The sequence below is a fragment of the Rosa rugosa genome, chromosome 6 (assembly GCF_958449725.1).
Source record: "Rosa rugosa chromosome 6, drRosRugo1.1, whole genome shotgun sequence".
Classification (NCBI taxonomy): domain Eukaryota; kingdom Viridiplantae; phylum Streptophyta; class Magnoliopsida; order Rosales; family Rosaceae; genus Rosa; species Rosa rugosa.
In genome coordinates, this window is record NC_084825.1 from 45,648,385 (window position 1) to 45,662,604 (window position 14,220).

At 37.9% G+C, this 14,220-nt stretch overlaps 1 protein-coding gene and 1 long non-coding RNA gene across 4 annotated transcripts; one reads left to right on the forward strand and one right to left on the reverse strand.

Moving 5' to 3' along the window:
- Window positions 1-3,042: 3,042 nt before the first annotated feature.
- Window positions 3,043-4,427, reverse strand: LOC133717875 (PLASMODESMATA CALLOSE-BINDING PROTEIN 1-like). Its single transcript, XM_062144623.1, has 4 exons — window positions 4,304-4,427; window positions 3,962-4,208; window positions 3,523-3,882; window positions 3,043-3,301 (listed from the first exon to the last, which is right to left on the reverse strand). Exons 1-4 carry the CDS (start codon window positions 4,379-4,381, stop codon window positions 3,273-3,275), a joined length of 714 nt encoding a protein of 237 aa, XP_062000607.1. The 5' UTR covers window positions 4,382-4,427; the 3' UTR covers window positions 3,043-3,272.
- A 1,492-nt stretch (window positions 4,428-5,919) lies between these two features.
- Window positions 5,920-8,844, forward strand: LOC133713553 (uncharacterized). Of its 3 annotated transcripts, none has more exons than XR_009848082.1 (7): window positions 5,920-6,589; window positions 6,812-6,884; window positions 7,168-7,298; window positions 7,412-7,796; window positions 8,213-8,276; window positions 8,411-8,490; window positions 8,721-8,844. It is a non-coding gene; the product is annotated as an uncharacterized LOC133713553 (long non-coding RNA). The 3 variants fall into 3 exon arrangements; XR_009848084.1 differs by having other exon boundaries at window positions 7,168-7,220; window positions 7,336-7,796; window positions 8,391-8,490; XR_009848083.1 differs by having other exon boundaries at window positions 7,168-7,220; window positions 7,336-7,796.
- The last annotated feature ends 5,376 nt before the right edge of the window (window positions 8,845-14,220 follow it).

Genomic DNA, 14,220 nt, shown 5'->3' on the forward strand with positions numbered 1-14,220 from the left:
AGTTTTTGTATGAAGTAATTAGTAGGTTGGATGGGTACGTAACAAGCTAGCTTCATAAAAAAATTTCATTTGTCGGATTAGCAAGTAATTATAAATAAGCAAATGTGCTAGTATCCAATGACCCACGTGTCTACGAGGCATTTGGAGAACGTTTCCTCCTGTCAAAAACAAGAGTCGCACTTTGGATCTTCTATGTGATAGCTTTGGTATCTGATTCTCCAAGCTCTAAAGTGAGCAATGCTTCTTTAAATTATTGCTTCTGAGACGTGTGAATAGGACCACATATTTTTGACCTATAATCGGCCCCTGTAGCCACCTTGCTTGCTTGGGTTGGCTGTCAAACATGACATCTCTCTTTCCAAAAGCGTGTGGTGATGGGATTGCGCACATTGCTCCTTTTGTCTCGAAAGCACTAAAGTGCTGCGTACGAGTGTCTTACGCGGTTTGAAGCAGAAGAAGCCGAGTGATCGGGACATGCAAATCACATTTCACACACAGTTTGGCTAGCTAGACAGAAAGGAAAGCAAGGTAAATACAAAGAACTTAGGTGTATATGTTTCTTTGCATAACATTTTGCTTCTACCTAAAGATACACTCACCTCGGTCACTTAATTGGACGGTCGGATCAATGAAATGATACGGCTGCCTAACGGAGATTTTCTATTTTCAAATCCCTTTTATGTTGCACACTTGCATGTATACATTTGTGACATATCGATTTCAAACGCACTAGCCTCTCATCTAATGATCTAACGGTTCATAAAAGGATGTATACTGAATTGATGATTGTTAATACATGACGTTACAAGTGTTTTGAAAATATCTTAATGTCATTATATCATGGTGTAGAAACGACTCCTGGTTTCATAAAATAAAGAAACACATAGTTTGGTGTTCATGAGTAGACCGAAACGCTTTCTCAAAACCAAGGGAAGGAAACCAAGACCGTGAAACACATACTTGAAAGTATCATTAGTATTGTACGTTAAAACTTAAAAATAGATTGAAATTCTCAACATGAATCATGAGCACATATTATATGTTAAAAAAGAAAAAGAAAAAAAATCATGAGCATATATACCAAGAAGGCTTTGCAAACAAACAAAAGAGCATATGAGATATAAAAACGGGAGGACACGCCTACTCGGAAGTTACCCTTATACTAGTATATTTTGAATATAAGATTCTAATTTTGAATTGAGTACGAAGAATTTTGGTTTGCGTTAAAATTAAATCTCTGTTGATTAATTAGTTGCCTTGTTAAATTAGAGCATGAAAGACTTCATAAGAAATCACAAACATCTTCCAAATGGCAACTGACTTCTGCATCGTTATTGATTTTGGAATTTCATTTTTGCTCATTGCCCTACACATGAAACACCACGCTTCTCCTCAAAACCAAACAGAGCTCTATATGGAGAGGTGGTGCAAGAACATATTTGGGCTGGTAGAGGTGGTGCAAGGACATACTTGGGCTGGTACCTCTCGGCTATCTTTAATATACTCGGGCCTGGTTTCAACCATGGGCCCATACTGGGCTGATTCTTTTCTAATTTTCATTTTCTTTTTCAGCCCTCTTAGTTTTAGGCTGCGCAATTGCTTTCAATAAGTTCACACCCATGCATGCAGGGATAGGTACACCAATTCATGTAGAGTGCGCCAACAATTTCTATAATTTAAAGTATTGTACATTTTCTTTATCCTTCTAACAAAGTAAGAAAGCAATTTTTATTTCAGACGAAAAAAAAGAAGCAGCAGTTTTTACCTCGGAAGTCTATCTCCGGAATAAAGAGGGATTTCCTAAACTGAACCAAAATTGGAAACCGACCCACTGAGGAGAGTGAGTTTACATTTCTTGCTTGTGCTAGCGGGTTTCTACTTTCCCTTCCCTATATAATCCCTAGCCCACAATTTACCATCTCCACCACAACAATCATTCTTCTTTCTGAGACGCTTCTGCATGTTAAGCCAATTTCTTTCCTCTCTTGAGAAAAGAAAGAAAGAAAGAAAGAAGACCCCTCTATAAGTACCTCCACTCCCTTCATCTTCTGCAAAGTTTTCAAGTTTCCATTTTCTTTGATCTAAGATGGTTCTTCAAGTTCTCAGTCCGCAAGATTGCCTCAGAAACCCTCTCACCTCACGACAAGCTCCACTCCCTCCTTTGATAAAATATCCACCTAACCCTAACCCTAACCCTAACCCTAACCCTAAACCTAACCATAAGCCTAACCCTAACCAGGCCATCCGTGCCCAGCCCAGCTGTCAAAAGAAGCGGAAGTCAAGCCGGTCAAACAACACCAACTCTCTGCCGGCAAGATCCGATGTCCAGAAAATTCATGTGGCCAATAACCAGCTGAGTGGTCAGGTCAAAATCTTGAAGCGCGGTGAGGGACTGACCAAACCTGCAGCTCCGCATCAGCCATCACCGGCTCCTAAAAAGAAACGCCCATCACAGAAAGTTCAAGAACTCAGGTTCTACGCGGGGTCGTGCACCTCTAGCGCCTCCCCGCCTCCAAGTTCGCTTCCTCTGCCATCGTTTCTTGCTAAGAAGAGAGTGGTTTAAAACACCGGGGAAGTGCAAGGAGTTGCTATAGCTTCTACGGCTTAATCTGTCCTGGGATCCAGTGTGTCGGCTTTCTATATACACATATGTATGTGGGGTTCCTTGTTTATATGATGTAGATGATCAATGATCGAGATTGTAATAGAGTGATATTCAACAGGAATTATATATAAACTGCTATTAATTGTTAGACATACGATTTGCACTCCAGAGTCCTTTAACTACCGTCACTCAACAAGCTCGCAGTGATGAGGCTAGTTGATATGTATCTTTATATTTCATTATTGATCTTTGTAATCTATAGTTACCTCACATGCTCTGGAGAAGACTTGGATTCTATTAGATGAGCACTGTGTTATATATCCAGTACTCTACGATTAATGAAAACACAATCATTCAGCTCTCATTCTCTTCATGCCAATCCAATACCTAGATATTTTGCATAAGAATTACAATCAACAAAGTATATGAGCCGTGGCTTCGAAAACGGGGAGACCACTAGGGTCATTTTCCCTCTATCTGTCTTTATTAAGTTTATTTCAAACAACTACGTAGAACAGGCTAGGAAAGTGCTCACACTGACTCTAGATCGATCGGTATATAGCTCTATCTTTTGTTTCTTTCCTACGTACCATAATTTAAAAGAACATGTACAAAAGAAGCTAGTAAATGCACAACATGATTTCTTTGCCTTTTTCCTCATCCACTATTATAGAAGATAGCGACACTGACCGTGACCTGAAAAACAAAACAAAAAAAAGAAAGAAACTTGAATTTAGTAAATCGAAACTTCTATTTTCTTTCTCCTGGTATATGGGACTTTGCCATAATTGTTCTAGATCTCTCTAGCGCAGACATTAACGAATGATGTAGTAATCAAGGTATCACATTAAACCCGGCCATTTTAGCAACCAGAGAGAAAAAGGAAATTAAGAAAGAGAGTGGGCATTTTAGCGTACTTGGGTCGACAGTGGTGATGAGTCCAGTTCCAGAGAAATCACAGTTGTAGTCGTTACGACCCTTTGTCTGATAGTAAGAATTCATAGCAAAGGATGCTCGGGACCTGACAGATTCGTCATAGCAAGCACCACCTGGTTGTATGGCTTGGCATTCTATCATGCCGCACAACCAGTCTAAGCTTTTCTGCAAACCTTGAATATCAGCATGGGGTTTTGCTATGCACCACTTGAAGCCTGGACCATTGTCTCCTCCTGGTGAAGGTTTTGGTGTTTTGGGTATAGGTGTAGGTGTGGCAGAACTACCCGGCGTATTAATTGGTGCAGCTTTACTTCCACTACTAAACTGGCACGAGCCGTTGCCTGAAAAATAAGAAACCAGAACTTAGTTAGTCTACAGAAATTATCAAAATATAAAGAGATTGTGAACCTGTTGACGCACTTGGGTCAAAGTTTATGACTTGTCCGGAACCAGAGAAATCGCAGGTGCCACCTAGTGAGCTGTAAAGGTTGTAGTACGCATTCATTGCGAAGGATGCCCGGGTTTTGAGATCGTTGGTAAAACAAGCACCACCTGGTTGTATAGGCTGACAATTTACGCTGGCCTGGTTACAAGCGTAGTCTATGTTTGCTGACAAACTTTGTTCGCTAGTTCCTCCTCTCGCAACACAAAATAATATGGGGCCGGCCTAAGTTATACAAATTCAAAGGTTAGTATAAATAAGAAGATTGATTCCATTATTTTTCATGAGAGAGGGGGGGGGGGGGGGGGGACAAAACTAACATTTTGGCTGCCGGCATCGCAAAAAGCGGTGGTGGAGAGTTGGAGGAGGAGAAGTGAGATGATGAGTTTGGTGACCATTGTTTTCCTTTATGCGGGAGAGGTTGGAAACTCTTGTAGATCTCGATTGGATTCATTATCATTGGAGGGGGTGAAGTATTTATAGTGGAGAAGAACGGATTGGAGAGCTCCACTGAAATTGTGAGATTTTGTTGGTGAAATGGAAATGATTACTATTTACAGATGATTAATATTTAGAGCTAGATTTCTATAGCCGCACACTTAAATATACTTACGAAAACCTTCATCCTTTTATTGGAGGAGTTTGTTTGTTTCTTGCTTCAGAAATCGTAGCTATATTAGGAAAGGAAATTATGGATGTCAATAGTTGGTAATGTACGTGTTGACAAATGTCAACTCAAAGTTGGATTTGTTTTGCAATATTCATAACAAGCGGTTGCCGGAGGAACATTTTCACAAAATTTGAGGATGGAGGTATATATACTACCGACCAGATACATCTAATTGATGTAGTAGCATTAGTGTGAGCTCAGTTTCAGTCTAATAAGAAAATATTATATACTTCGATAAGTTGTGTTCATCTAAGGGCTAATTTTAAAACACTATTAAGAAAAGAAAAGAAAAATTGAATTTTTTTTTTTGAAATAAGGGCTGGTGCAGTTACCCTCAAGCCTTCATTAATGAAACTACTGAATACAATGGGGGAGATGTAAAGCCTAAACCCTGAACAATTAGCAATGAGAGAACATCCTGAATAATAACAGGAGCCTCCCACTACACCAATTTCAGAATCAGACAACACATATAAGACGACAACAAACATTTTAACTGTCGTCTGATTTAATCAGACGACAGCAAGAAATATTATGTCGTCTAAGTTTTCGAATTAGACAACAGTTTTTTCGTGGCTCTTGTGCAATAGCATTTCAGACAATGGTTGATTTTTTTGATGTTGTCTGAATGAATTAATTCAGACAACAGTTATTATGTGATGTTGTCCAAGATTCATTTATACAATGGTTGATTTTTGTTGTTGTCTGATTATTTTCAGTCACACAACTGTTATTAGGTGTCTGTTGTCTGATATCTCGTAAGTCAATGGCTACTGAAAGATGTTGTGTGATTTAAGTGGTTCAGACAATGGTTTTTAATTTGTCTGTTGTCACATGAGTTTCAGACAATGCACCTTATTTGATGTCGTCTGAGTTTTAGATTTTTTTTTTTCGATACAATCAATAGCTGACTTTAGTTAGGGTTTGACTTATACTTTAACACTTTAACACTCTAACACTTTCAACTCTTTCCCTCTCCATTCCATCGAGCAAAACACCCACTCCCGCCTCCAGCTGAAAATCACTCTCTCTCTCTCTCATCCCTCAGTCCCGCCCTCAGCATTCCCTCAGTCCCGCTCTCAGACCACGAAGCAGTTTGAAGGTAGATCCTCTCAAACTTAACCTCCATCAACAACAGCTTCATGGTCTGGAACCCGCCGGAGTTCGTCCTGGACCTTTTGCCCAAGTACTTCAAGCACAATAACTTCTCCAGTTTCGTGAGGCAGTTGAACACTTATGTATGTGTTTCCATTTGGTGTTCAAGGTTTATGCCTTTCCATTTGGTGATTGATTTTGTCAATGATTAAGCCTATCTTTGCAATCTGGTTTATTATTTGCTAAAATATAATCCGGAGTTAGGTGTATGAGGGTGCCGAAAAGAAACCAAGATTGTATGGATGATGGGGAAACCTTGAGAAAAGAGAAGAAAAATTAGTGTGAATCCTGAAATCCTTTTCGATATCATGTCCCAGTAGGTTGTTAAGAGATTTCAGGCAAATAGGCTTGAAGTGCGAAGTGTTAGATCTGTTTTTTTTTGGGTTGCCCAAGCTCTGCTCCGACTCATTCACCCTGCTCCAGATTAGTAAGGCAAAAGGATTCTGCGGCAGAAAGCCAGAAAGAAGAAATTAGAAAAAAAAAAAAAAAAAAAACGCAGTTGCACACGATCTCCAGATTAGAGGAGAACTGCCCGGGCACGATCTCAACACAGACGGAGGCTCAGGACGACGTGGGAATTGATTGGAGTATAAATGGATTATGCAAATGGAATTGCCCGGGCACGATCTGCATCAATACTCATTCCTCTTCCAATTCACGGTTATTGCGAACGTAGAAAACAAACACAGAAAATAGAACAGAGCAGAATCAAACCCAGAAGGAGGGGAAAGAGAAAGAAACAAATCGGCTGACAATTTGCAAACTTGATAATTCCCATTGGGTAATTTTCAAATTTCATTTTTCATTGATTTTCAGATTCAATTGGTTATCTTTTCGGGTTTTCTATAATCCAATCCACGGGTTATTGACATGGGTGAAACCTGTCATTGGATTACGTTTAATACTTGAACGGTTAGTTCAGTTCATCTCTATTCAAAACTAATTGGCTGTTCATATGCCTTCACAATCTCATATTCACTTGGTTTTTTTTTTTTTTTTCAAGAGTAATTGTGAAGTTTGCTGTGATCCTTGGGTAATTCAGAAGTTTGCTGTGATCCTTGGGTAATTGATTTCAAGTATGTATATTCACAATTTTGGTTCGTTTATTTACAGTTAGTTTCAAATGAATAAATTCTTTTACTTATGGAACATGTGCATTACATTTATTTATCTTTGGGCTTTGTTTTGCTCAAGTAGTAGGCGAATCCACTTGAGCGTTCTTTTAAGGAATATTTGTGTTTGTGTTCTAAATTGTGCTTTAGTTGTGTTATTCCTAAAGGAACGAATTGTTTTGGGGTTTGTGTGTGAAGGCTATTACATTACATGACTACAAAATATGTTTTAACCATGTATGTACAGGTTACAGACTCCCTTAAATTTCAAGCTTCAAGAACTGGATCTAATTGTTAAGAGTAAGTTTCAGAGCATGGGTTTGGGTCCACAATTCTGATGGTGAAATATGAATGTTTATGTCATATTGATTGTTTCCGGTAAAAGTCTTGAATCCGTTTCTTTATGTGATTGCAGCTAGATGTGCAGTACCTTCATCTTAATGCAGCTATTGATTCCAGCATAGGCCTTAACCTAGCCCCTCTTTTTACAGTTACCAGCAACAATTGGAAGTAAGGATATTAGTTTGTTTGGTGAAATTGGAATTGAAGTCCATATTAGGTATGCCATTACATGCTTGATCAGTGATTCAGTTGGTTTGTAGTTTTCGATTGCACTAAATTTATGATGCATTAGCAATTAAGGAAGAATTGCTCGAAGCTGTGAGGAATTAAGGAGCATATAATTGAACAAAGGTTATTACCTGATTTCTAGAGTCTGTCCATCTTTCTAATTTTTCTTTGTCAATTTTTTTGTTATCACTAAAATAAAATAAATGTTATGTTCACTATATACGTAGGAACTAATTGGTTCTGCAGATTAGGGAGACGAAGGGACCAAGAAATTGAAGGCAAGAAGGAAGAGCATAAACTGACATGGTGATGAATCTAGCTCCCATTCTTCTTCTTTCTTCCTGTTTGTTTGTTTTTTTTTTTTTTGTGGTTTTTTAATTAGGCTCTTTGGCTTAGGTTATGTGCTATGAGTTACTTTTGTTGGATTTAGTAAGATAAACCACTAAGAAGGGAAGTTGTCTAGACAACTGTGCTCAATTATGGTCAGATGGCATGCAAACTGTGTTCTTTTTATTGCTGAATTCTCATATAGCAATTGCAATTACCAAAATCATGCAATACCATATGAATCTTATAATCTGTAATATCATATCCATTTGTTTGTTGAATCTCTAATAGATGTTGGTTGTTGTTGTTGTTGTTGTACTAACTGTGTTTATAAGTTCATGCCTTCTGTGTATTAAAATTCTTCTTTTAAATATATTTACTTTTGATTTGTGTAGAAAGACAACTCATAGGGGTAGAACTGAAAGCAGATCGATAAGGACCTGTTGATCCATATTCAAGGTATGCTTTGCTTTGTTGTCGATCCATATATATTTGTGGATCCATATATATCTGTTTTTTTTTTTTTTTTCCTTTTGTCTTTCTGATGCTTCAATAATCATGGGTTACTTGCAGCATGTATATATGAATGGCAGATTGGACAGTAGATATAAAATCATGCTCAGCTAGCAAAACTGAAAGCAGATCGATAAGGACCTATTGATCTACATTCAAGGTATGCTTTTTGTTTCAGTTGTCTCGAAGTGTTAGATCTATATTCCATAAACTTATGCTTTGCTAAGATCTTAGCAGGTAGAACGGAGTAAATTCTTGTAAGAACTCTAATTTGCATTTGATTAATTGAACGCCTTTATCTCTAATATTTCTACAATCTCTTTACAACTTCTTAAGATATATAATACTAATATATAATGTATTCACTCATCTGTACATTATTATATGCAGGTTCTTACCGAGGGTAAACAAAAGGAAGTACTTAAAGCTGACGGTGCATTGTTTTCACATATTTGTGAGGTTTAGGCAAGGTTAATGTGCATCACATTTATGGACAAGTATCGTGGGGGTTAATGTTGGGATAGATTGACTTTGTTGGATATATGGATGAATGTATCAAATATTTACATAAATAAATGTGTTTTGGGTTGTCATTTGGATCCCATATATGCAGAATGTAGGTCTTTTGAATGTCTCTCGGACCATTCTATTCCAACTAAAAACTATTGTTCAATAATTGATCATCATAAAATGTCTAACAAAAACTGTTGTATGAGTCATCTAACTATAATACTTTAAGAACTAAAAGAACGAGAAAGCCATTGTCCAGCAAATCAACAAACAATGGTTTTTTTTTAGAAATCTATAGTATCAATAATAGATAGACAATGGGATTTGCAAGTACATATTGTCTGATCAAGCCTTCAGACAACAGCAAGCATATAAGCCCCTGTTGTCTGGCACAGCCTTCAGACAACAGTAAGTATATAAGCTGCTGTTGTTCTTCGTGGTATTCAGACAACAGACATGATAGTAGCTACTGTTGTACTAAACTTTATCAGACAACAGTAAGTATATAAGCTGCTGTTGTTCTTCGTGGTATTCAGACAACAGACATGATAGTAACTGCTGTTGTACTAAACTTTATCAGACGACAGTTTTCTGGTATTGTCTGATTATGTATCAGACGGCATTGAGATAGACAACAGCAATGCCTATAATCAGACAACAGTGAAAAACTGTCGTCTGATTGAAAAATTGGTGTAGTGTCCACTAATCTTATGTATTCAAATATGCACGAACTAGCAAGGATTGTCATACTAGACATCTGGGCAGCTCCATTTGCTTCACAACGGTGACATACCGGAAAAACAAAGCTCATACAAAGCCATAAATCAATTAAACCTGCTTTCCTATTATGCTGCCGACCAGAACAACCTCCGGCACACATCGTTTCATCCTGCCACTAGGAAGTTGCGTCCATTGGACGATGAATTGCCTCCTCTCCAAGACAAACAAGGCACTTTGAGTGCACACACATGCATTCAACCCGACTCTCCCTATAATAACTTGGTAGGGACTTATTATAAACAAAACTGAAATTAAGAAGAAACCTAAACATAAATAAAATGGAAAATTTCACAAACAGTACACCAAGTAAAGGCCACTAATAATTCTTATACATAAAGTTCCTAACCAAACATTTCGGTACACGAAATCTGAAACTCGACCCACTATCAGTACACGACGTCAATTTTTGACACCAAAATGTCCATTATGCCCTCAGTTCTTTTTTTTTTAATAATTTTTTTTTTCTGTTATTTTTTTTTTCCTTCGTTTTTATCTCTTTCTTCTTCCTTCTTCCGGCTCCACGAAACCCACCTCTGTTTTCATGTGAGAAGGAGCCTGAGCTCACCCACCTCTATTAACTTCTCAGCCACCAAAATAAGATAACACAAGTGCACACGCACTCTGAAAAAAGAACAAGATGTGAGAAAATTTGAAGATCAAAAGAAAGAGCAATGAACCAATTCTCTTTTCCTCTCCTCTAACTTGTCTAGTATAGCTTTCATTGATGATTCCATGTCATCTCCAGTTTCAACTGATGTTTTGGAGTTGCCAACAGCTTCATCTGATCCGCGAGATCGACTGGTATCTAATGCTGTTTGTGCATTTTCCAGCTCATCTCTCAAATTCTTTTCAGTGTCCTCTAATTCCTGATAACAATATTCATCAATTTCAACAAATTGGCTTAAAACTTAACTACAACGCATATCCTCAACATTATAAGACATATTTCTTTTCAAGTCTAAACTTCTGAATTACAAATTACAATCACTAGAAGAAGGCACACCAATCAGATACACAGTTCCAAGCATCATGGGAACTTTTCACATGACTAAATATTGGCTGAGTTACAAATATAAGCTGTAGGACCATAAATCTCACCTCTAACTTCCTCCTAAGTAACTCCGCTTCCTCAATCTTCTCCTGTATTTTACTTTCACAGTTTGATATAGCCTTTTCATATGCAACATTTTTCTCCTGCAATGTCACCTCTCTCAACTGGACCTGTCCACAAGTACAAACAGGAACTATATCAACAAAGGAAACATAAAAAGGCACTGATAACCTACAACCATGAAACTCAACCAGGACCAAAAACAAGGAAAAATCCCTGAACTTTAACACAATTTGCAATAGCCACAGCTACACCATAATTTGTCTCGTAGAGAGAGAGAGAGAGTAGAGAGAGAAAGAGTGTGAGAGTTTTTAGAGTGAGAAGAAGTGAGAGAGAGAGAGAAAAAAAAAAAACAATGGGAAAATCTAACTCCTGCTTCAAAATCAAAGACCCAGATAGAGAAACCTCCTAATTCGAATTAAAAGCAACACGCCCAGATAAGAAAGATCCAAACTTTGAACAAGATATGCAACAATTCAGAGTTGTACACAAGAATCACAATCAAATTCAAAAATCCAGCTACTAAATTTAGAGCAAAACCTGTTCTCGAGTGGAGGAATGGGCGTTCAATTGGAGGGCAAGGGCGGCGTTGGAAGCGAGGGAGTGAGCGTGGAGGTGAGGAAGGTGGCGTTGGAAGCGAGGGAGTTAGCCCGGAAGAAGGAAGAAAGAGATAAAAACGAAGGAAAAAAAAAATAACAGAAAAAAAAATTATTAAAAAAAAAGAAGAACTGAGGGCATAATGGACATTTTGTGTCAAAAATTGACGTCGTGTACTGATAGTGGGTCGAGTTTCAGATTTTGTGTACCGAAATGTTTGGTTTGGAACTTTATGTATAAGAATTATTAGTGGCCTTTACTTGGTGTACTGTTTGCGAAATTTTCCCTAAATAAAATAAAACACAAAACTGAAAATTATAGGCAGCCCAAAGATGTGGCCCCAGGACCCCCAGTCAGCCCAACCAAGCGAATCCCACCGGTCTACAAGCTTCCACACCTGGTGCCGCTAGCCCTGCATCTCCCCCAAACCACCATCGCCTCGCCATCGCCTCGCTGGCAGCTGACGACGACGAAAGCCCAGAACTTTGAAGCCCAAAGGACTAGGATAGATCTTGGTTTGGGACGCTCCAACACCAGATCTACGTTCGCAGTCCAGTTCATCGCTGCACACGAGTCAAGCCGCCGTAAACGCCGACAATTACCGACCAGGAAAGCTTCCACCAACCCACGCCAGAACTTCGAGCACCACCACCGACAACGCCACTCACCATTCCGAAACCTAGATAGGATTCGATATGACTTTGATCCCCAAACCGTCAATCCACCAACCTCTTCCTGGTTTATTCCACCGCCTTTGAACTTGTTGCTTAAACAATGAGCTACCCGCACAAGTCTCGTCCGGCCACGCTTGTCACACGCCTACGAGGCCAAAGGCCACCGCAGGCATGGAGGCGCAACCAGACGAGAAGGATTTCTCTCTTAGGGTTTTCCTCTATTCTCTGGAGGCGAAGACCGGACGATAACTAATTATGAGGTGAAAAAAAAAAAACACACACACACATATAAATTGAATCTAACTAAAAATAAATACATATAAATTGAGATTAGACGGTACTACTGTTGCATTCATTTTCTATCCAAATTGTATGGCTGGGTCCTAGCTAGTGTCTAACTGTCTATCATAACCTTTATGTGCTAATTAGATGAGTAGGTGCGTTTCTGTGTACCTTAATTGGGGTGGGTCTTATATTTGTAATTAATTTCGTCTCTAATTGAATAAAACTGTTGTACTTTGCTAAAAAAAATTTAAAACTTTCTATACCCAGGTCCTTTCATATAACTTCTTATTAGTCTATTTCTTGAGAATATTCCGGTCATAGCATTGATCGAACTACATAATGTATGTACTTGAACTTGCAGTTTTTGTACAAGAGCATGTCCCTCCTTTTACATTATACGATTGAGCTGACCAATGTTTTTCCATTTAATAATTTTTGGTAATTTAATTGTTATAATATAAACCATACCATACCACTATAGAGTATAGACTCTCTCATATGAGTTATATGCGATAAATATCTCACACCAATTCATATCGTTCTTCTGGAACAATATTTCTCCCCCTCATGGCAGAATGATTGTCTCATTAAAGTGACAACTCGCAAATATGCGCTAAATAAATAATTTGCTTGTATATAAGGTTAGCAGTCATCAAAACTTGTAAGTGATTCCATGCAACATGGTAGACAAAAGATGACGTAACCGGTCATGCCAAAATAGTGTATTTGGTTCAAGGAACTTCAGGTTCATGACATCATATGCCTTAGTTTACTGCAGAAAATTCGATACAGTATATATCTGATGGCATAAAGTCTTCTCCAACCATATAGGAGGCACTTAGTGCAACAATATTTCAAATTCGGTAATATGATAGTAGCTCATTTGGAGCCACAAATCAAGATCTACAACTCTTGATATATGAATGTTACTTTACCTTTAGTAAACATCAATTGTGAAATACTGATAATTGGAATGGACCAACTTCATTTTGAACTGCTGGCCAAAATGATATACTTGAAATTTCAAGTTAAAGACTACAATCCATAATAAAAAAGTAACTTTATTACGTGGAGAACCTCAAGTTCTGTGTCACATATAAATGTGTAGTCATAAAGAGGAGGGACTTCAGGCCCTCATATAATTGGAGATCCAAGAAACTTGAGGTTTGAGGTTGACCCAGATTAAAACTTTATGATAAATTGTCTATATATTCACTTGAGACTTATGGCTCGAGTCTGCACAATTAGAACTTCAGGTTCTAAGGTGGAATGCTTTAAGCAGGCATAAAAAAAAGAATGTATCAATCGACATATGAAAATTTACTCGAAACTTCTAGTTCGAGTTGACATAAAGTCAAATAAACGTCTATGAATGAATTATATGTGAAATCGAAGCTTCAGGTTCGAATTTTTTTTCTATGAACTGCAAGTTCCAAGATTTGTAATTTGAATGCGAGCAAATAAATAAAATAATAATGGAAACTTCTAGTTCCAGTAATGAAGAGAATAGACAGAACTTCTGGTCTGGTTCATGAAAATCTTCTATCTCTCTTCAAATTGCACAAGAAAGCAATATTGTCTTCTGGACAAATTCTCTTTATAAAAAAATGTATAGTCAAGAGGTTTTTGGCATTGACTTGGTGTCCATCCTTGAACTACAGTTTCTAGAGGTGGTTTGAACCCCATTATTGAAAAAAAAAATCAGAGGAACTTATTCAGGCCCTCTTATAATTGGGGATTAAGATGAGTTTATATATTCGATTGTATAGCTCTGAGGATCTTCTGGCCCTCGTAATTGTATAAACTCTGAAGAGCTTCATGTCACAATTTTTCAATTTACATTTCATGACTCTAGAGGAACTTCAGGTCCCCATATGATCAGGGATCAAGCAACATGCTATTTTGATCATTGTATAATTCTGAAGAACTTCTG